Below are 22,700 nucleotides of genomic sequence, written 5' to 3' on the forward strand. Positions count from 1 at the left end.
GTATTATACAGGAGATCAGACCAAGTGATCACAATGGTTCCTTCTGGCCTTGGAATCTATGAATCTATAATTCCATCCACTACGCCACTTATCACTGAGAAATTCCTAAATCAAAGGTTTTTTAAAAACTAAGTCAATTACCAAAGAAAAACATTGTTAAGCTGGATGATTGTTCTAACTCTGGCCTTCTTTATGACAATAAGGAAGACCATGAAAAAAATCATTTAAAAAATTCCTGATTAGACAAAACACCATATTGAAGTTGGTCATTCCCAGCCTTCATTAAGATTCTCTGGTCAACAGTTTTATAAGTATTATTAGATACTGGCCAAGTATATCTATATATACACAAAACTCCTAGGCCTAAACCATTAAAATTATAGCACTTGCATGAAAAGAGCAATGTTTAGAATGAAGTACTATTACTTAGTATCAGAGACATCTATGAAATCAGTTATAAAACAGATGAAAATGTGAGTGACGTTTTTGATACAGTACCTACATGCTGAACAAGGGCAGCAGTTTTTCCAGTTTTAACACGTCAGCATACCTAGGCTGTGTACTACTTAAAGCTCTCAGCAAAGTGCTTGATCCAAAAATAATATTTTATGAAAAAAGTACAATAGAAACAGAGAAGGGAAGATTGGAGGTTAATGTCATTTACGGGGCAGAGTTAAGGTTATTTAGGTGACAATGCATTTTCATATTTCAATTTAGTCTTGACTCAATTTCCTGGGTTTCCATATTATAGTTAATATGTTAACTATAATGTTCTCGCAAGATTTTTAGCCTGTAAGTTACTGATACATACCCGCAAATTTAATTGCAGCTCAAATTTGTACAGGAACAACTTTCTAGATAGATCTTAAAGTAGTCTTCACTGGCAGATTAAATTACTGCTATGCACCGTTTGTAAAGCCAAGTGACATTTGGAATGAGATGTACTGTAGAAATCTAAGTATATTACACTTTGTTGGCTACACTAGTACAATGTGTTCTACAACCCCTTATTTATATAGTTTTAAAATTTTGAATTACTAGTTACTTAAAAGCTAAGTGCTTTTTGTTTAAATACTATTGGAACAGCAAATTCTATTAAGATTTTTTAAAACTGGACACAAAACTATTTCAAACGTGTTAAAATTATGATTTTAAAAATTATGATAGCTTTTTCTAATTACTTTAGATATTTTCTTTATTCATGTAATTCAGTAAACCTGAAATCAAACAGAAAACAAAAACATTTAACAGATGGATTTTTGCAAATCTGCTATGCAGCCTCATAGTAATTAACCTGAAAACTAGGAATCTCAAAAGTTTCTACTAAGAGAGAGAGAGACAGGTTTGGGTTTTATATATTCTCTGTTCTACATGTTGGTAATGATGTTTTAGCTCCATTAAGCCCTACAGAAACCTGAGAAAATTGTTGGAATAAAAATGTACACTCTAGATAAACATTTTAATTTAGAAAAAATATAGCTAAATCACTGCAGATTATATCCTAGTATTACTATTTTTGTTATCAGTGTACAGTGGCATTATGAACCTTTTGTTGTGCACTAAGAAATACTCTATGCCACTAACAAAGAGGCTTTCAAAAGCTCCTCAACAGGCAGGAAGTGGCACAGAACTGTGGAAAGAAAATAACCATAAAAAGCAGTAAGCAGACGGAGAATAGTGCACTTCTCTGCACACAGAGATGACTCATTTTGACACACTGTACAGGTCAGAGTCTACACAGAAAGGCTTTAGTTTCAAGTTAAATTTCCAGGAATTTACTGGCACTTATTTGTCTTTTGTCTTCACTTCCCTATCCATCATTTAAATTCACAGTCTGTCAGAAGTGTCAGTAGTTTTATTAAGAGTTTAACTCAAAGAGAAAATCCATGAGAAAAATAGATTACTGCAAAAATTCATACAGCTTCTCAGTATTAATTTATAAAATACTTGTCACGACTGTTGGGCTTTACACAAAAGCTCACTGGTACAAACTATTGCTTTCTGCTTTGTTTAGTTCTGTAAGACAAAATTCTTTCCATAGTAAGCACCCACCTGCCATTTTGCATTTCAAGTATAACTCCTTTTAAGAGATGGTTCTCCTTTCGGATTTCTTAAGATGGAAAAAAACTTAACACATCTCATTCCTGCTTGATGTCCGAGATAAAATTTATACAAGGAGACATGTAAGAAGTTGTTCTTTTTTCTTCCAACAAACCCAAAACCAAAAGTATCTCTTTAAAATAGGATCCTTTTAACATATGTCCTTCTTGTACGTATCTTGGAGTCAAGTCTGCCTTGTAGTTTATGAAACCTTAGGTTTTAACAATGCATCATAAAATAACAACAGCTATATATAAGAGTGGATTAGTATTATATTAGAGAAGCTAGAAAAATAGAAGTGTAGTTATTGACCTTAATTACTTCCTAAATTTCAGCATTTGAGGAAAATGTTAAACTAAAACAGAGCAACCTTAATTTTTTTCCTTTGTGATTCTTATGCTTTTCAGGCGGAATTACTTGGAGAAAAGTCATTTAAGAATGAGGTTTTCAAAATAATGGGTTGAATTAGATTTGTGAACTTTTTGCATTATAAGAGATTTTTCAAAGACACAAAGAGCAGGTGCCAAACTCCCACTGACATTAATATCAGAGTCCTAAAAATTTCAGCTGTATCCCCCCCCCCAATTTTTATGGAAGCAAAAACTAAGTGAACAAAGTGGCACCACAGCTGTTTGAGTTTTTTCAAAGTAGTGTTTAAGAGGCCCCTTGAAAATATCACCATCCTGACAATCACTACTGAGTCCAGATTCTAAAGCTTTGAAGGCAATAGGTATATATAATTGATTGCCCAAAATCTGTGCCACAACCATTTAAGCTTTTCCTTGCATTCATAGAAATCAGTGGAATTGTCAGTAACTCTTCATATACATTTCATGGATAACTTTAAATATCAAATGAAGGTTCCATTTCTGCAGGAAAGAGCCTACAGGGAAAAAAAATATAAAACCCTGTTGGGTTGACTTTCAGTTTTATATGGTAAATATAGTTTGGCTGGAAATTAAACTTACTAAACAGAACAAGCATTTTACAGACAGTGTGTTAACTGAGGAGAACACAAATATAAAATTAAATGCTAATCTACTTTAATAGAAACAATATATTTTGTGTTAAAAAAAACAATTATGCCTGACTTTATTTAGGGGACAGTGCTCCTTTAAATAGTTATGTACTTGCAAAGTGCAATGCTTGAGCAACCTAACCTATGTTTTCCTCAAATGCCCACAAGTTCAGTTACTAAGGGCTGGTCCACACTAACCCCCCACTTCGAACTAAGATACGCAACTTCAGCTACGTGAATAACTGAAGACGCGATAGATCTAGACAAGACGCGATAAATCGATCCCAGAAGATAGATTGCTTACCACCGGACCCAGAGGTAAGTATAGAGGTACCCTTACAAACACCACACTGCTGGATGACATACCAAACCTGCCCCCTCGTGCATATTTTTATATGTTACTAAAATTAGGAAACCAGAGTGGACTAAGTCTATGCCAACTCTGAAACAGAAAAGGGTCCAGTTTGTGCTTTGCATTTAAAGCCAGGATCATTATAAGATATTTAATCTTTAATAAGAGGCACCAAAGTAATTCAACCTAATAAGAAGCAGCACTGAAGAATAGTGAAAATAAGGAGAAAACTTCAAGACTTATAACACAGATTCTTCCTTGCAAGTCTAAATCAAGATACTGAAAATTAATTCAAAAAATTAGGCAGATTGTATATTTTAATTCCAAGTTCTAGAATGAGAATAGAATGTTGGCATGTCATACTCTTCTAAGCAGTGAAAAACTATTTCTTTTGCAGAGAGGAAAGGAAAAGAAGCTATTTAAGCACTACTCCTTCATGGAGATTTATTGAAATACCTAATATTGAGCTCTGCTCAGAAATACTAAGTAGGGCATTCAAGACTTCTTGAGTAGAAAAATACTGAGAAGTATTTCAGAATGTCATCTGTATGAATTCTAAATACATATATTATACAAATGGCAACTTACAAAATGAGAAAAAAGGGACAAATATGTAATTTTCCAGTCTTAAAACTTCACTTAAACTGCTAAGCAAAACAGACTTGGTGGTAATCAAGTGGTAACATTCCTAGGATTATTTTATAAATGCACAGTGGTGATCAAAAGTTACACCTTGATTTATATTTTTAATGGTGGAAGGGGGGTGGCTGAACTCTTCTGATCTGTTACCACAGGAGTCTATTTATATGGGGTGAGGTCCTCAGATGGTTATCTGGACATTGTTGTTTTGAAATTAATCTTCACCCCCTATTTAGCCTTCTGCAAAAGTGAGTAGTTTCAAATGAAAAACATTTTATTCATCTTATTGCTATACTGAGGCTTCCCATTACTCATTTCACATTTTTAAACCAAATTATACACTTTATTCCAGAAAAGTTAGCATATATATATATCAGGGTGACATGCAAAAAAATATTTTACATACAAACCATCAGTTAAGCACCTGAATCTACATATTGCACTTTCAATACAGAGAAGACAGACATCTCTTCCAATATTTAATACAATAAACTTCAAAAAGGTGTATTCGTAGCAGAGGGACTGGGAGCCAGGAACACCCAAGTTCTAATCCTGTCTCTAACACTGATCATCTCTATAGCCTACAGCAAATCACTTACATTAAATTCTGCTTCTCCAGCTGTAAAATGAGGTTAACACACTCCCTTATCGACTTCACACAGATGATCTTAGGATCAATTCATCTTTGTAAAGTACTTTGAAGAAGAAAAAGTTTTACATCTATATAATTATATTTTAATGTTTAAATTGACTTTATTTTACTTTTAAATAATTTGCCTTGAAAATATCAAGGGGGCGGGGAAAACAATGGGTGAATTTCAGAATCCAGCCTGGATCCAATACATGGTACCAAGGCAGTTAAATTTTATGGCAGTATGTACTTCAGAAATGCCAGAGGCAGATAAATACCATTTCCTTTTGGTTTAACAGAGAGGAAGTAAAATGGCAGCTAGGGGACAAGAGAGGCAGAAGTCTCTAAAGACAGCAAAGAAATATCAATTTGAGATGGAAACCACATGATATTGCCTTATATAGAAAAGGAAGGGCATCTGCAAAACCTGCATTTGACTATTGCAAAGAGTTCTGCACCTTTCTTCAACCACATCATGTGTTGCTAAACCATCATCAAGCCACAATTTCTCTTTATGAATCAGATGAAGAAACTGCTATCTGTACCATTCATTTGGGTAAAAAAAGTTATATTACCAGACCACATACTTTTTCCCCTGACTAAGGGCCCAACTCTTATTGTTAATCAAAGTATGAAAAGCTAAATATGACCAGGGAAACTTGATTTGCTCCAACCAAAGGTACAGTATTTGCTAATTTGTTCTTAAATGTTTTTTAAAAAGCAATGCACACATTCATTGAGAGGGAACTTTGCCAAAACATGGGTTGGGAGCATAAACCATGCACAACTCTTTGTTTAATTACTTCACTTTCCTTCAAAACTTGGCAAAACATTAAGCTTTTCATTTACTAAATCTATAATTAACTATAATGTTTGCTGAATAAACATAACCTTATTTTTAATTAAGTCAGAGCAAGATACTACAACTTGCATCTAACAAGCAACATGTATCTCAAGTAACACGCAATAAAAACACCTGTCTTGTCATACATGAAGCCTTAACTGTAACTACAGTGAGCCAATTAACACACCCTCATTTTAACGACATCCAGTGCCAAAACCTGGATTTGTTGATTTCAGTGCAACCAAAATTTAACCCCGAAAAATGGAAACAACACTTTATCCTCAAAACCTTATGATTTGAAATCAAGCTGAATCATAACAGTAGCCCTGTCTACAGCAATGGATCACACATCAAAAATACCCTTGACCTAAATTTAAGTCTGGACAAAATATCTATTCAACAGTTTGCAAAGGAATTCACGTGGAACAAGTGATATGATGCAATACTTCTTATGTGGAAAAGGCCACTAAAAACAGTAGATATTAAGCTTAAAATTAAAAAAAAAGCATTAAAGAATCCTGTACGTAATTGTGAATCAGAAACTGAAGCTAAGCCTTATTACAAACTAAGTAACTGTTTAGAACTAGAAGAAGATCTGCACAGAAAAATTATAGTATAATTGCAACAGGCACTAATAGTGGAAAATCTACAGCTAAGAGAAACAATTCTGAACTAGAACTTGCAAAACAAAACTTTGAAATGAGAATAAGAAATCTCTAAACAGAGTACAAGTTAGGATATGCACAACAGCAAGCATTAGGGTATGCAAAAAATCAGTGTACAAACTCACTTCCAAAGCTACTTTAGAGCAGTGGTTCCCAAACTTGTTCCGTCGCTTGTGCAGGGAAAGCCCCTGGCGGGCCGGGCCGGTTTGTTTACCTGCCGCGTCCGCAGGTTCGACCGATCACGGCTCCCACTGGCCGCGGTTCGCTGCTCCCATTGGCCTGGAGCAGCGAACCACAGCCACTGGGAGCCGCGATCGGCCGGACCTGCGGACGCGGCAGGTAAACAAACCGGCCCGGCCCGCCAGGGGCTTTCCCTGCACAAGCGGCGGAACAAGTTTGGGAACCAGTGCTTTAGAGGAGTGGTCCCCAACGTGGTGCCCACGGGCGCGATGGCACCCGCCGGAGCATCTATGAGCGCCCACGTACTGGCCGGTGGAGAAGCATGCACCAAAATGCCGCCGAAAAGCGGCAACGTCAAGAAGCGTTGCCGCCGAAATGCCGCCGAGAAGCAGCGTCATCAAGAGGATATGATTTTCTTAGCTATATGAAGAATCAGCACTGCCCATCAAAAGAGATAATCCATTTTGGGAGTCAGTTTTACCCCCCCACAACCCTCAAGAATTTAGGAGATAAACTGGTACAGTTAATTGTAAGTATCAGAGATATGTACTTGATATTTAATAATATTGTGTACAAATACCAAGCAAGACAGGTTATTAAACCTTAAAACTTCATAATTTACACTTTATTAAATAAAATGGATTTGAACATTCATCAGAAAAGAGCTCCAAGAACTTAGCAAACCTTATGCCTCACAATACATTTATTTCTTATTGCTTATCAGCATCAGTGATTCTTTGAAGCAGTGCTGCCTTTGTCAAGATGGCTGTGGTGGAAGTAGGATCCAGATACTGATGGCTGCCATTTCACGTGCAGATGCCCATCTAGTCACTAACCCTAACAGCAGTACATTCAAAAACTTACTTGAAGAGGCTTTTATAAAACATTTTCCTTCTAACCAATTTTATTGCAAGATATTATGAAGGTTTGTATGTTTATTCTGGACAATTTCCCAGCCCCCCGCCTCAGTCAAAACTGAGCACTTTTGTTATTTATACGTTGGGTATATTTTGTCATCAGCACTACCACTTCATTTGTGGGGTAAATAAGGTTTTATAACATTTTAAAGAAGAATAAAAGGAGGTCACATTGATTTAATGGCTGAGTCTGAATTTAACCAAGGTGCCTTGAGGCCAAACCAAATCATCTTATCACTGGATGACACTGACTCTGTCATCTTTAATAAGCATCAAAGGAAGATTATGTATATTATGGTAATGCCAAAATGGGCTAGATGCTTTCCAAATACGAGGAACACAGTCCATGCCCCCATAAAGCTCATCTTTTCTCTGAAAGTTTTTTTTTAAATAAAGCTATTTCTGTGTTTTGTAAGACAAGTCTAAAGCTAACTTCTAGTGTTTGATGAGGGCAACACCGGGAAAGCAGTATTTAAAAACGATAGTGATCCAACTGTTTATTGTGATTTGGATTAATCTTAATGTTTGCTACACCTCCTAATCAGCTACAAGCAAGGAAGAGGACGTAGTTCAGCTCAAAAACATTAAGTGTGCTGGAATATTTCTGTAAATGTTTGATCACCCACATGTTATTACAGTCACATTGTCTTGAAGTCACAATTAAAACTGTCTGAATATCATCAAGTTCATTAAGAATATTACTGAGCATAGGACTCCATTCCACTAGGTGCTCACAACTTTATTAGGTGTTGAGGGCACTTAGTACTTGGAAGGTCAGGCCAAAAGTTCTTAAATACACTTTTTTCCCCATGTAGAAACATTAAGCTATAGGTTAGCCTGTCCGGTTACAGAATGGCTGATCACTGCTTGCTGACTTATTTGGATCTTCCATTGTGACCTACAATGCTTTTTGCTATTCCAGTCATAGTCTTTACTACAGTGGTGCTTGTGTGATATGTTCAAATGGCAAGCAAATCCATTTTACTTGGGACTAAGCCAGGAGTTTAAAAAAAAAAAAAAAAAAAGGGCACCAGGGCTGATAGGTGACTAACAATTTACCGTCTCATGCACTTGCAAGCCATTTCGTTTTTTCTAACAAGCTGTATTTTAAGTCACAGATTTTTCAGTTCTACCAAGTAGGTAATTTGGATGGTTATTCTGTAACACCCTCTGATTACCAAAAGGAGGGAAGAAGCAGCTGTCCTTGCCTAGCAGCAGTGTACAATCCAGATAAAGAGAGGTAGTTGGCACAAAATATTAAAACAAGAAAAACATTTTATGCTACCATGAAGTTAGACCTCAGTTTCATCCATTTTATTAAATCTGCTAGCTTTCCAGCATGCATACTGTACAACAGCTCACAATGAGGTTCACATGGTACCTGTACCCCAACGTAACTAAAAGAGACTAGACCAGAGGTCGGCAACGTTTGGCACGCGGCTCGCCAGGATAAGCATCCTGGTGGGCCGGGCCACTTAATTTACCTGCTGACACGGCAGGTTCGGCCGATTGCGGCCCCCACTGGCTGCGGTTCACTGTCCCGGGCCAACGACGGCAGGAAGCAGCGTGGGTGAGGAACGTGCTGGCCGCAGCTTCTCGCCGCCCCCATTGGCCCGGGACGGCGAACCGCGGCCAGTGGGGCCCGCGATCGGCCGAACCTGCCGCGTCAGCAGGTAAATAAACTGGCCTGGCCCACCAGGGTGCTTACCCTGGCGAGCCGCGTGCCAAACGTTGCCAATCCCTGGACTAGACCATTTCAAGCTATTTATCAAAACTTCATGATGTCAATCTCCCTTAGAATCCTTAACTTATTTCCTCCAGGTTTTAAAAATCCAACATTTCATTAATTAATCCTCCTTGAAGAGTTCTGTGAATAAAAATGTTCACTATCTTTTGTACTGACAAGACAAAAGCTATTCAAATGTACTTATGAAGTCCCCCTCCAGGAAGCATTATGGGCAGGAAACATTCAATACAATAGAGTAGCAGAGCTAACACTTCACAGAAATGAAAGATTCATTTTGCTCAGACTGATGATGCACAAGCTGCATATCGTTCAGCCATACAGACAGCATTTTGAAAAGGAAGTGGTTAGGAAGAGTAGCATTAAGCTGTTTATATACATAGACCCTACATCAGCACCACAACACCTAAATGCTGCTGGATCCTCTGGCATACAAACAGGCTACTGTGCATCTGAAATTTTCATGCACCCAAGGCTTTGAGTGCACAAAATAAGGAAGCTTAACATCCAAAATTTCATATAATTCACAAGGAAATAAATGCAGCTTGCCTACACAGTAACGCTAGTTCCTAATCAAACGTGGTAGACACAATCAACCCTTCAGTAATGTAAATTATCGTTTTCAAAGTCTCCTTTTTTGGAACCTTTTTAAGTTTGTGTGTGAAGTTTTGCAGGAAATGTCAGTTTTTCTTTGAACAAATCTTTCTTTCATGGTATGACACCACAAGGTAAGTTATCTATAAGGAACACAAGCATACTCATGCAAACTCAAAAGAAAGAAGCATCTATCTGAAAGCTGATGAAAATTTTACTTGCTTTGTGTCATAATGTTTACAGGTTTATGTAATTTCATTACATACAGAGTTGTGTACATTTATAATTTCTAATTGCCACCACTTTTTGCATTAGTCTGTAAAGCTTACGTTATTACAGTTGAAAAAACAGAGGCAAAAGAACAGCTCAATTTCTGTGCTCAAAGCTTTAAGAAACAAACAAACAGTTATAGCATCTTCCTAAAGAATGCAAAATTTGTGTTTTGCAAACATATGAAGGACATGTTCAAAATTTAGTTAAAATTCCAGCCAAAAGCTAATCCTGTTAGATTAAGTAAAGCATTTTTTGAAATGCTGACCTTAGACGCTATCTTCTGCGCAGATCAAAACACAGTAAAAAACAAAGCAAGGTTTTAAAAAACAACCTGACAAGAAAACAGCTTCATTTTGGGGAAAGTTACTTTTAAATGCTTTGATAAGCAAGAAACAAAAGAAAGCCATTGAAAAACCGCCAAGGGTCAATCTTTTTCTAATGGTGTGTCAGATTTCTTTTGGACAATACTTGCTTTTTTTAATTAAGTAGTTAGACCAAAATTGCCACATCTATTGCCACAGTGAGGTAAATAAACTACAGGCAAAGCTACAGGAGTAGTGTCTCTTTAGGGACCATAGACTTGGGAGAGTTGCAACATAAGAGTAAGAGAAGAATTGAATCCTTTAAATTCTGTAAAACAGGAATTAAGGTCATTTTGTCAATGTGAAGTTTGTTGTTGGCATTTTATGTCTCCTTCAAAAAGCTTGAAATATTATTGATACAATAGCAAAAAACATCATAGAAGATCCATATGAAAAAAGAATCCTTCAGACATTTTTCTATCCGAAGTCCACCATCAGAAATAGCATGCTACTGGGAAAATTACACTTTTTATTTGTTAAACACAGAGTATGTTTGGCACTATATAAAACTGAGGATAACAGTTCCCCTGCCCATTCTGCTCTAAAATTTACTTGCATCAGCCTTTTTTTCAAATCGCAGAATCGAAGTGCACATTGTAAATACATGCACAAATTTAATTTTAAGCCAGATCCATTTGTCACTGCTCTGAACCCCTCACCTGCAGGTAAGTATTTCAGTTGGTTGTTGGCCAATCGAAGATGACGTAAAGACCTCAGGCGGCCGATCTCAGGGCACACAATTTCAAGAGCATTGTCACTCAGGTCCAGAAACTGCAGTTTAACCAAGGAGCCAATAGCTAGTGAGAGAATAGAGACAAAAAAAATGAATGTGACCCAGGAGTAATGTTAAAACCTTAATAGGACTATGAGATGATAGAAGGCCTCAATATCTAATTCCTATATCTGAGCAGACTGTGAGGTATTAAAACCATTGGTCTCATAACTGAATGTCATGGGAGTTAAGTATTTGTAAGCGCTTCTATTGATAACAAGCAGTATTGGGGGTATAGAAATATGAAAAAAAAATAAATGACACATAAGAGACCATAGATCAGGGGTTGGCAACCTATGGCACGCGTGCCAAACACGGCACACAAGCTGATTCTGAGCGGCACGCTGCTGCCCACTGAGAGGAGGGAGGAGGAGGGGCGGAGGGACCGGAATGCACCACGCTGTGGGAAGAAACGGGGGAGGGGGAAGCTTGGCTGCCGCAGGATCAAGCTTCTGCCTCCTGCCCCTGCAAGGGAGAGCGGTGGGGAGGGAGTCCCGGCCCCCCGCCCACCACTCTCCCCTACGGGGGCAGGAGACAGAAGCTTGGTCCTGCGGCAGCCAAGCTTCCCTCCTCCCCCGCTTCTTTGCACAACGTGGTGCATTCCGGCCCCTCCTCCTCCGCCCCCCAGAGGAGCGGAGCCGAGCAGCAGCGTGCACGCTGCTCCGTAGAGCAGGCAGAGAGAGGTAGGGATGGGCTTGGGGGAAGAGGGTGGAACAGGGCATATCCCTCCCAGCCCCCTGCCATGAGCCGCTCAGGGCAGGGGGCTAGGAGCACCCCCATGAGCCGAGCACCCCAGCCTTCTGCCCTGCACCTCCCCACCCCAACACACACCCATCCCTCTGCCCTGCACCCCCACAGCCCCATCCCTCTGCCCTGCACCCCCCACACACACCCCAGCCCTCTGCCGTGACCTCGAGTTGCCCCCAACACCCAGCCTTCTGCCCTGAACCCACCCCCACCTTTGTGCCCTGCACCTCCACACCCCCAAGTCCTCTGCCCTGACATCAAGTCCCCGCCAACACCCAGCCCTCTGCCCTGAACCCCCCCCACACCCAGCCTTCTGCCCTGACCTCGAGTTCCCCCCCCCCCCAACACCCAGCCCTCTGCCCTGAAACTCCCCCCCCCCCAGCGGGCTGAGCAGGCTGGCGGCGTAAGATCAGCATTTTAATTTAATTTTAAATGAAGCTTCTTAAACATTTTGACAACCTTGTTTACTTTACATACAACAATAGTTTAGTTATACAATATACTCTTAGAGAGAGACCCCTTCTAAAAAAACATTAAAATGTATTACCGGCACGCGAAACCTTAAGTTAAAGTGAATAAATGAAGACTCGGCACACCACTTCTGAAAGGTTGCCTATCCCTGCCATAGATTTTGATATTATTCCAACCATGATTCTTCTCCCATGAAATTACTTTTTACTTTTCTTTGCCATCACCTTTATCTGATTTACTCACCCCAGACTGGGAATTTAAAGTTTTCTTTTCTGAAGGTAGGACATGTTTGCGCCACAATAAAATGAAAGGAATAGAGAGATCAATGCAATTATTGATGCTTTAGGTTTAAACCTACCAATCATGACCAAGTAAAATGAAAGTATTTTAGGTAATAATTGGCTTAGCGAGCAGGAATGATCCTGGAGAGTTGTTTTATTGATAAGTGCCATTTAGTCTTTTCACTTCCTGTAATTGGAACTAGAGCGAACAACATGTAGATGCATCTGAAAGTTTAATAAAATAGTTTAACATAGTACAAGCAAGGATATCAACATTCTAAGGACTACAGAGGTGTATTTCTGTGGATATCTTTAGAATTTCATGGGAACACAAGGAAAACAGGCCTTTTTACTGAATAAAATAAAATATTTGATAGTTTCTGCCACTTATTTTGAAGCTAGTAGGGCACTTACCTTCAGGTACAACAACTATGTTATTTGAATGAAGGTACCTGGGGGGAAAAAGCACAAACAACGACACCTGTTACCCTCAAGGACTTTGGTTAGATAATCAGTTGGCAAAATGTTCAATCTGAAATTGGAAGAGAAAAAAAACCTTCACAGACATTTCTCTTTCTGAGCATGACAGTAAATTGTACAACACTAACATATTCTAAGGTTTCACTTATAACCTATTTAAATCATGAACAGAAATTAAGGTCAAGAATGTCTTAGCTGATGATTATTACAATACTCAAATGTGATGCACATGATCATTGTACTCGCAACTGTTTTATTTCAAGCTGTTGTATGCAATATTTCTTCATAACAACAAAATATTCAGGTAGAAAAAATAAATCAGGAGTCACCAGATTGCACTAAATTCTGCCATAGGTCCTCTCCTGCTGTGTACAGGAAAAAACCAAACAAATAAATCAACTATGTACACTTACATAAGCATGCAGAAGCTACTTGTCATGATAATGAGATTTTTTTTTAAATGTAAAGTACTAAATTAAATTTTACAAAAGCAATTTCCAACCAGTAAATACAGTGACAAGTCCAGACAAGTTTCAGTAGCTATTTTAAAGTGCATTTAGGGCTCCCTGGTGGTGAACACCTAAAATTACTACAATTTGAGAAGAGCTTAATCCATATCTTTTAAACTATAAAGTTCTGCTTGAAAACAGAAAGACTATATAAAGTTTGTAGGCAAGCAATCAATACCTGACAATAGAGTTACCTTGTCTATTCTCAAAAGATAATGAGTACTCTGATGATTTAAGCATGCGTGTAAAAGATTTGAACAAGCAATTTTTCCATTATACTGTGAAACAATGTTTCCCAAAAGCAGGGTTGTGTCCCTCTGGGAAGATGGGAAGATCTAACTGGTGAAGTGAGGATACAGACTTTTCAATTGTTTTGCAGAGTCTGAGTTTTCTGTTTTTTAAAAGTATGTCCTTCGTGCTTGTGGTTGTGAAGAATACTTTCACAATGGAAACCATGTGCAACTTATGCAGAGATGTCTGCCTGTGTTTGAAGACAGCCTGAAACAATAGCTCCAAAGTGTGAACTCTCCCACTCATTTCAGTGGATGGTAAATATGATCATTAATGTTGACACTGAAAGTATTTCACTGCTCAAAGCACATAAGCAAGCAGAAGTATCATTACAAAGCTCTACACCAAAAAAAAGTTTCTCTGTGTGAGGGGTGCGCCCCCGGTGGGAAGCATAGAAAGTAATTACACTAAGATGAGTAGATCTTTAAAAACACATGGTGATATTGCAAGGGGGATATATTCCATTTCATTTTCCTGAAGGGGAGCTCAGCTTTCAAGAGTATAGGAAACACTGCTCTAAAGTAAAGGAGGTACATTTACAGTAACAAATCAGCATTTTAAATATGAACCTATTGGCAAATTATTCTTTTTAAAATAAAATCTGTATATTTTATTGTTTCTTTTTACTTCATTTTCTGCTCTAGCCCCAAAGCAATTATTATCTCAGCTAACAATTTAAATTGTGTTACTTGAACTATAGAAGCGGCAGAACAATTGCAATCACCTACATACCAAATACATGGGATAATGGTAGCACAACAAAGCTTGGTGGTCGTGAGATAACTAAATCAAGTAAATATATATTAATAGACTTTTTTTGCTTATTTGCTGCTTCTTAAATTAACCTCCTCCAAGCAATTTTAGGCTTGCTCTTCTAAAGGCATTATCAGATAATACTAAAAGTTCTTGATGCCTTGTGGCAAAATGTCAAACACTCTTAAATATATCAAATACAAGAAAGTTGTTCCAGTGTATGTGAACCAAAAATATAGGGCAAGATGAGGCAAGATTGTCTCTTCAGCAAGCTGGAGACCGCAATGACCTACAAAACAGTTAAACTATGTTGTGGACACGAGTCCTAGAAAGGTGCGGTTTTAACAGCCAAATTGAGAAGACAAGCTCAGGCAGATAACTTATAGTGTTCAAACACCCCATGCTTCCTTTAAGTTTGAATTTACAGTATGTACTTCAAAAACACATTGCACTACCAAACCATCCATTAAGATCAGGTCATAGCTGTCATAAAGCAGTATGGGAGGTAAGGAGAGAAAGCATATTTAAAGTTCAGTTCTATTGCATGATGGTTGTTTGGTGAACTACATCAAATGTAGGGCTCAAAAAATCTATTATACGTCTACTACCCAAATGGGCTATACCTAATTGAAAAGGACAATACAACAAATCCCCCAGCTGGATCAAGGTGCACAGCCCTGGTATGAAGACCAGTACACACCCCTTTCTTACCGCATGGGGTGGAGGAAATCAACATTCCCTCCTAACACAATCTGAACAAGAAATTATGACACAGAAAGGAATTCAGCATGGGCCTGAATGTAGCTAGTAGTCAAAGTACCTCATTTTATTACCCAGGAGGAAAAACCACATTATACTGAAAAGGAAAAGTGTATGCAATCACAGCATTTTTTTTTTAAATAATTTGACACTGATTAGCATAATAAAGTTGGTCAAAACTCCAACACTCACAATTCCACGAGGTTTGGAAGCTTCTGTGCAAGGTTTTCTGGCTGAAAAAGAAAAAAGTTAGAGATCTATTATTTTAAAAACGACCATGCGTCCTACTCATTTTAATAAGCACGCCAACAAGATACATCACAAGTGTGTTTCAGTAGAACTGTGTTCAGTAGAACAAAATCAGCCACACTCAGCCCTGGGTATGGGAGGATGGGAAAATGGAGCACCTCGTGCCATTCTTTCATAGTCTAGAAGTGACACTGATGGGATCTACAGCAAATTGCATCCAGCCGACCAAGGTTTGAAGAATGGATTATCAATACTCACCTTTTGAAAGGGAATTAAAGCTAAGGAGGTGGAGATGAGATAGAGGGGTTTCCTAAGCAGCCGCTGGAAAGAAAACGTTCACTGATTTACGGCAGTAGTAAAAAGCAGGAAGCATGCCAGACCACCTCCTAAACAACATATATTTTCTTTGTAATACTGCTGAGTAGCAGGACAAGACCTGAATCCTCTACAGTTTATTCAACACCGCTGTACCAAAAATATCAAACCCATCAGATTTCTTTATGCATGTCAAGACGCACGTCCTTTCCTGTATTCTGACTCACCCCTGGGTGCGCATGCCGGTTTCTGGATAGTCTTTTTAAGTGTAAACAAACATTATGGCAGTCAACACACTGGGATCAATACGGCTATTTTAATAATTTTAAGACCCAGCAGGTTAGATTTTCTCCTGCATCTGAGCTCCATTCAGTGCAAGAGAGCAAAGGTAGCGAGGGATATGGCAACAACACTCTGATTCTGAGCTAGTCTGACAAGAAGTTGCTTGAACTCATACCTGTGGTTTATTGCCCTCGGGTTGCATGTGGTCCCTTTTCCTCCCCGATACATTCTCTATACCCCAGAGGGAAGGGAAATTGGTATGGGAGCTAACCGATGGTTTTATGCCATCTGAAAGCTTCCCATAACAGGGAAAACATCAGCTGGCCAGTGTGGCCAGAAATTGGCTGTTTTGAATTGCTTGAGTTGTGCAAATGAGCCGAGTCAGACATCAGAATTGTGTTTGAAGCTGTGTTAATTGGGTGTATTTTAGCCTAGTAGAGAAACGTGTTAGCCTGAAGCATAATGGGGTTTTTCAGTCATGTTTAGCTAACTCAACTGAGCTAACATGGTTGAAAAACGTGCCCTTTTTTATCAATCAAGACAGGTCCCTAGGTTTTCTTGGAAAGGGCAACTAGCTGGAATTTTAGGAGAGGATGGAATATGTTATGCTGGAAGCCATATTGAAAACCCTTATTCAAGGTTGAGACGATTTTATTCCTTAGGAAATCTACTTTAAATGCAGTGACTGCATTTTGATTTTAAAACTCTAGTTTTAATTATATGGAATGCAGAGTTTAGACATGCAGAACTGGAAATAAGTTTTAATGAAGAACATTTAACAGCACACAGTATGACAGCACAATCACTTACAGAGTTTGGCAGTTTTCATGTTCATTCTTCATCTAAATTTAAACAATATTCCTTCTTAAAATACACTTTTTAGTTAACATATTTCTCCACAATTTGAAAATTGTATAACATAGGCAAGATATGCATATTTCTCATACATAACAATGATGTTGAACATCCCTGATTAAAGTGCAAACCTCAACTCAGCTTTAACCATGAAGCAGCAACCACCAACTCCATAACTGAATCAATTTTCTATATGAAAGTGTCACTCAAGCCGCAGAAGAAACGAGAAGATAGCTAAGCAGTGGTTGCCACCTGCTGGAAAGTTTGTATTACAATACATTAATTTTCCACATAATATACACGCAGCTCCCTAATATAGCATAGAAAGATTTTTGCATGATGTTCTTTTCCTTGTATATTTTTCTCTTCCTTGTATATTTTTCTCGGTGTTAACCAAATAAATGCAGAAACTAGCTTGACCCTTAAAAACCCAGCAAACATTTTTTGCTTTAAGTTCTAATGGAAAAAAAAGTTTCAATCTAACCTAACTCTAGATCAATGTTAATGAATTCTTGCCCTAAACTACTTATTAGTCCAACAGATACTTCTGGTGTGTCTATTTTCATGTAGTATTTTCTCTTCAACCCCCACTCGTGTCCCCCCTCCCCCTAAAAAAATTATTTGTTGGCTTTCCTTTGCAAAGTGAAACAGTGTTTCAAGGGTTTGGAGCGTTTGATCCTCAAAGGAATCGCTTTAAAGCTGGATGATGTCTTGGAGATTAAACAGGCAGGATTCAGGAAAGGACACAACAGCTGTGATCAAATCTTGGCCTTGACCATCTTTCTCTAAAATCATTTTTAACAAAATCTAAAGATAGGAGCAGTCTTCCTGGAATTGACTGCCGCTTATGACACGGTTTGGCACAGAGGCCTCCTGTGTAAACTCTCACGAGTTGCCCCGCATTGGGTGGTCAAAGTAGTAGATCTCTTCCTCCAAAACAGGTGGTTCAGAGTACACCTAGGCAACCACTGCAGTTCCTGGAAGTGTCAGATTAATGGTCTTTCTCAAGGTTCAGTTCCTTCACCAATACTATTTAACGTGTACATCATTGACTTGCCAGCAACACTCTCACGCAAGTTTATCTTTGCTGATGATATCTGCTGCAGTTAACAAGCTCAGGTCTTCTCAGAAATTGACAACATCCTGAATGATATGAAGCTCATGGCAGACTACCGTAGTCAATGACGCCTGCAGCCGAGCTTTTCCAAGACAGTTTCTAGCATATTTCCTCTGCACAATGCAAGCGCAAGCCACAAGTTAAAAACCATCTGCCCAGAAGGTTTTGACCTGCCAAGGCACTTGTGGTCATCCCTGAACTGGTTTAGAACAGGACAGGGCAATTGTGCGGTCAATCTCTTCAAATGGGATTTCTCTAACGACCTGCGATGTAGATGCAGTCAACTTCAGACCGTGTTGCATATCCTTGATGAGTGCCCACTGAGTAGTTATCAGTGGTTCACAGTCAAGCTGGAAGGGCATATTGAGTGGGGTCCCACAGGGATCAGTTCTGGATCCTAAATCATCAATGAAGATATTGAACAGTTCAGGGTGGGCATACTACGGCCCACAGGCCGGATCCGGCCCCTCAGGGTTTTGGATCCGGCCCGCGGGATTGCCCCCTGTGGCGCCGCGGGCCCCACACCAGTCTCAGAAGCGGCTGGCACCACTTCCCTACAGCCCCCAGGCAGGGGGGCAGAGGGCTCCGTGCGTTGCCCTTGCCTTCAGGCACCACCCCCCGCAGCTCCCATTGGCCGGGAACAGGGAATCGTGGCCAATGGGAGTTTCGGGGGAGGTACCTGGAGGCACGGCAAGGGCAGCACACGCGGAGCCCCCCTCCCCCCCTCCAGGGGCCGCTGCGCTTTCTGAAGCAGCACGGCGTGCGGCCAGGGCAGGCATGCAGGGAACCTGTCCTGGCCCCGGTATGCGCTGCTGCCACCCCGGAGCCACTTTAGGTAAGTGGTGCCTGGCCAGAGCCCAAACCCCGCCTGCACCCCACCCCCCAACTCCCTGCCCACACCTCGCACCCCTCCTGCACCCCAACTCCCTGCCCTGATCCCCCTCATACACTCCGCACCCCTCCTGCACCCCAACTCCCTGCCCTGATCCCCCTCATACACTCCGCACCCCTCCTGCATCCCGACCCCCTGCCCTGAGCCCCCGCCACACCCGTGACCCTCCTGAACCCCAACCCCCTACCCGCAGTCCGCACCCCTCCTGCACCCAACCCCCTTCCCTGAACTCCATCATACACCCCGTACCCCTCCTCTGCCCCAATCCCTTGCCCTGAGCCCCTTCCTGTACACCGCACCCCCTCCCATACCCCGCATTCCCTCACACACCCCAACCCCCTGCCCCGGCCCTGCCTACAATTTTCCCACCCAGGAGTGCCCCTCGGCCCAAAAAGTTTGCCCACCCCTGATTTAGATAATGGAATAGAGACTACGCTTATAAAGTTTGCGGACGATACCCAGCTAGGAGGGGTTGCAAATGCTTTGGAGGACAGGATTAAAATTCAGAATGTCTGGACAAACTGGAGAAATGCTCTGAGGTAAACAGGATGAAATTCCAGAAGGACAAATGCAAAGTACTCCACTTAGGAAAGACCAATCAGTTGCACACACACAAAATGGGAAATGATTGCCTAGGAAGGAGTACTACAGAAAGGGAACTGGGGGTCATAGTGGATCACAAGATAAATATGAGTGAACATGTAACACTGTTGCAAAAAAAGCAAACATCATTCTGGGATGCACTAGCAAGAGTGTTGTAGGCAAGACACGAGAAGTACCATATATACTCGTTCATAAGCTGAATTTTTTTTTAGTACAAAAGGGAAGCACCAGAGAAGGGGGCTGGCTTATGAATGGGTATAGAGAGGGAGAGGTGGGACACAGTCCCTCCCCGCAGCAGAGGGAGCAAAAAGAGGCAGCACAGCCAGAAGGGAAGAGGTGGGGCCAGAGTCTCTCCGCTTCTGGCCATGCTGCTCTCCCCCGAGCCTCCGAAGCAGCTGCAGCTCCGGGGCACGGCAGCCGGCAGCCATGCCACTCAGCCCCGCCCCCACCCAAAGCAGGCTGCAGCCGCGCCACCAGGCCCAGCCCGCTGGAACATGCTGCGATCACGCTGCCCGGCCCAGCCCGCTGGAACATGCTGTGATCACGCTGCCCGGCCCAGCCCGCTGGAACATGCTGCGATCGTGCCGCCCAGTCTGGCCTGCTGGAACAGGTTGCGCCCGTGCTGCCCAGCCTGCCGGAGCAGCTCCAGCCAGATCAGAGACATCCTCCCCTGGCCCTCCCTAGATAAGGTGGGAAGGGATAGGCTGGACAACCCGCGCCGCTTCTCGCCGCCCCCATTGGCCCAGGACGGCGAACCGCGGCCAGTGGGGGCCGTGATCGGCCGAACCTGCCGCGTCAGCAGGTAAATAAAACTGGCCCGGCCCACCAGGGTGCTTACCCTGGCGAGCCACGTGCCGAACGTTGCCGACCCCTGTTATAGACTAACAGATGTATAGGAGCATACGCTTTCGTGGGTAAATACCCAAAATTGTTCTTCTTAACTTCTGAGGATAGGACAAGCAGCAATGGGCTTAAATTGCAGCAAGAGAGGCTTAGGATGGACATTAGGAAAAACTGCCTGTCAAGGTGGTTAAGCACTGGCATAAATTATGTAGGCAGGTTGTGGAATCTCCATCACTGGAGATTTTTAAGAGCAGGTTAGATAAACACCTGTCAAACAGCTATCAAATGGCTAAGCACACTGTGCATATGCTGAAAGATCTGAAGCCCACCAAAAATCTTATCCATTGGATATTTGCATTTCCAACATATATAAACAGAATGTGGTGTTTAAATCTTCTCAATGGAGCCAGGTCCTGAGTGGTGTTTAGCACCATTCAGGATCAGCCTTTCTGAAAGACCAGTAGCAGGCTACAAAAATGCACTTCATCACTCTTTTCAAATCAGAATTTATCAAACTACTATAAACATACAGACAATAAGAAGTATTACAACTTATCATACCAGGGTGGTCAAGGAGTTTCTTTTCATATAGAGTCTCTCCAGGTACTGCAGACCCTCATCTTTCAATAATTCCAAAGGAAAATTATGCAGATTTCGGTAATTTAAGAACAAGTTCTTGTGCCTTTCCAGCTTTGCCTCAGAGATCGTTTTACAAAGTTCTGATGCCATTGTTGACTTTGTCCCAGGGTTCACATTAGAGCTCTACATCTTCTGAATGCACACACATTTCTAAAGAGAAAGCAAGAAAAGGAAAATATTGTAGCAATGAGATACTCAATACAACTAACGTTAACAACATGGAGTACGGAACACAAGCCAAAATAGGGAAAGAACAGGCTGAAGACTATTTAGATAAGTTAGATATATTCAAGTTGGCAGGGCCTGATGAAATTCTTCCTACAGTACTTAAGGAACTACCTGAAGCAATCTCAGAATCATTAGCACTTATTGTCAAGAACTCATGGAGGTTGGGTGAGGTCCCAGAGGACTGGAGAAGGGCAAACAAACATACCTAATTTTAAAAAGGGGAACAAAGAGCACCTGGGGAATTATAGACCTGTAAGCCTAACTTTGAGACCTGGAAAGATATTGGAACAAATTATTAAAGAATCAATTTGAAAGCAGCGAGGGGATAACAGAGTTAAAGTGAATAGCCAGCATAGATTTCTCAAGAACAAATCATGTCAATCCAACCGAATTTTCATTGACAGGGTTACTGCCTAGTGAATGTGGGAAAGAAGTAGATGTGATATAATTGGATTTTAGTAAGACTTTTGACACAGGGTACGTCTACCCAGCAACTAGACACCGCCGATTGGCCCGTGCCAGCCAACTGGGGCTTGTGGGGCTGTTCCATTACTGTGTAGGAGCCTGTGAGGTGGGAAGGTCCCTGAGTCCAGACTCCACACCGAGCCCAAGTCTACACTGGAATGAAACAGCCCTGCAGCCCAGGCCCCACGAGCCCGAGTTGGCCGGCATGGGCTAGCCACAGGATTTTCTTTGCTGTGTAGACATACCCACAGTCCCACATGACATTCTCATAAGCAAACTAAGGAAATGTGGTTTAGATGAAATAATTATAAAGTAGATGTAAAACTGGTTGAAAGACTGTTCTCAAAGAGTAGTTATCAATGGTTTCTATCAAGTCGGCAGGGCATAGCTAGTGGGGTTCCGCAAGGGTCAGTTTTGAGTGTGGTACTAGTCAATATTTTCATTAATGATTTAGGATAATGGAGTAGAGCAGTGGTTCTCAAACTAGGGCCGCCGTTTGTTCAGGGAAAGCCCCTGGCAGGCCGGGCCAGTTTGTTTACCTGCCGCGCCCGCAGGTTCGGCCGATCGCAGCTCCCACTGGCCGCGGTTCGCCGCTCCAGGCCGATCGGAGCTGCGGGAAGCAGCGGCCAGTAAGTCCCTCGGCCCGCGCCGCTTCCCGCAGCCCCCATTGGCCTGGAGCAGCAAACCGCGACCGCTGGGAGCTGCGATCGGACGAACCTGCGGACGCGGCAGGTAAACAAACCGGTCCAGCCTGCCAGGGGCTTTCCCTGAACAAGCGGCGGCCCTAGTTTGAGAACCACTGGAGTAGAGCGTATGCTTACAAAATTTGT

The 22,700-nt window shown here is 41.2% G+C and overlaps 1 protein-coding gene across 1 annotated transcript in view; it reads right to left on the reverse strand.

Moving 5' to 3' along the window:
• The window catches only part of LRRC28 (leucine rich repeat containing 28), an 83,978-nt gene that overhangs the window by 47,921 nt on the left and 13,357 nt on the right, over positions 1 to 22,700 (reverse strand). Inside the window, exons 2-5 of the mRNA XM_054041343.1 lie at positions 21,100 to 21,327; positions 15,575 to 15,615; positions 13,005 to 13,042; positions 10,979 to 11,116 (exon numbers count right to left, since the gene is read on the reverse strand). Coding sequence (XP_053897318.1) covers positions 10,979 to 11,116; positions 13,005 to 13,042; positions 15,575 to 15,615; positions 21,100 to 21,267 — 385 coding nt within the window. The 5' untranslated portion in view covers positions 21,268 to 21,327. The remainder of the gene's footprint in view (positions 1 to 10,978; positions 11,117 to 13,004; positions 13,043 to 15,574; positions 15,616 to 21,099; positions 21,328 to 22,700) is intronic.

Source organism: Malaclemys terrapin, chromosome 10 (assembly GCF_027887155.1).
Source record: "Malaclemys terrapin pileata isolate rMalTer1 chromosome 10, rMalTer1.hap1, whole genome shotgun sequence".
NCBI classification, from domain to species: Eukaryota; Metazoa; Chordata; order Testudines; family Emydidae; genus Malaclemys; species Malaclemys terrapin.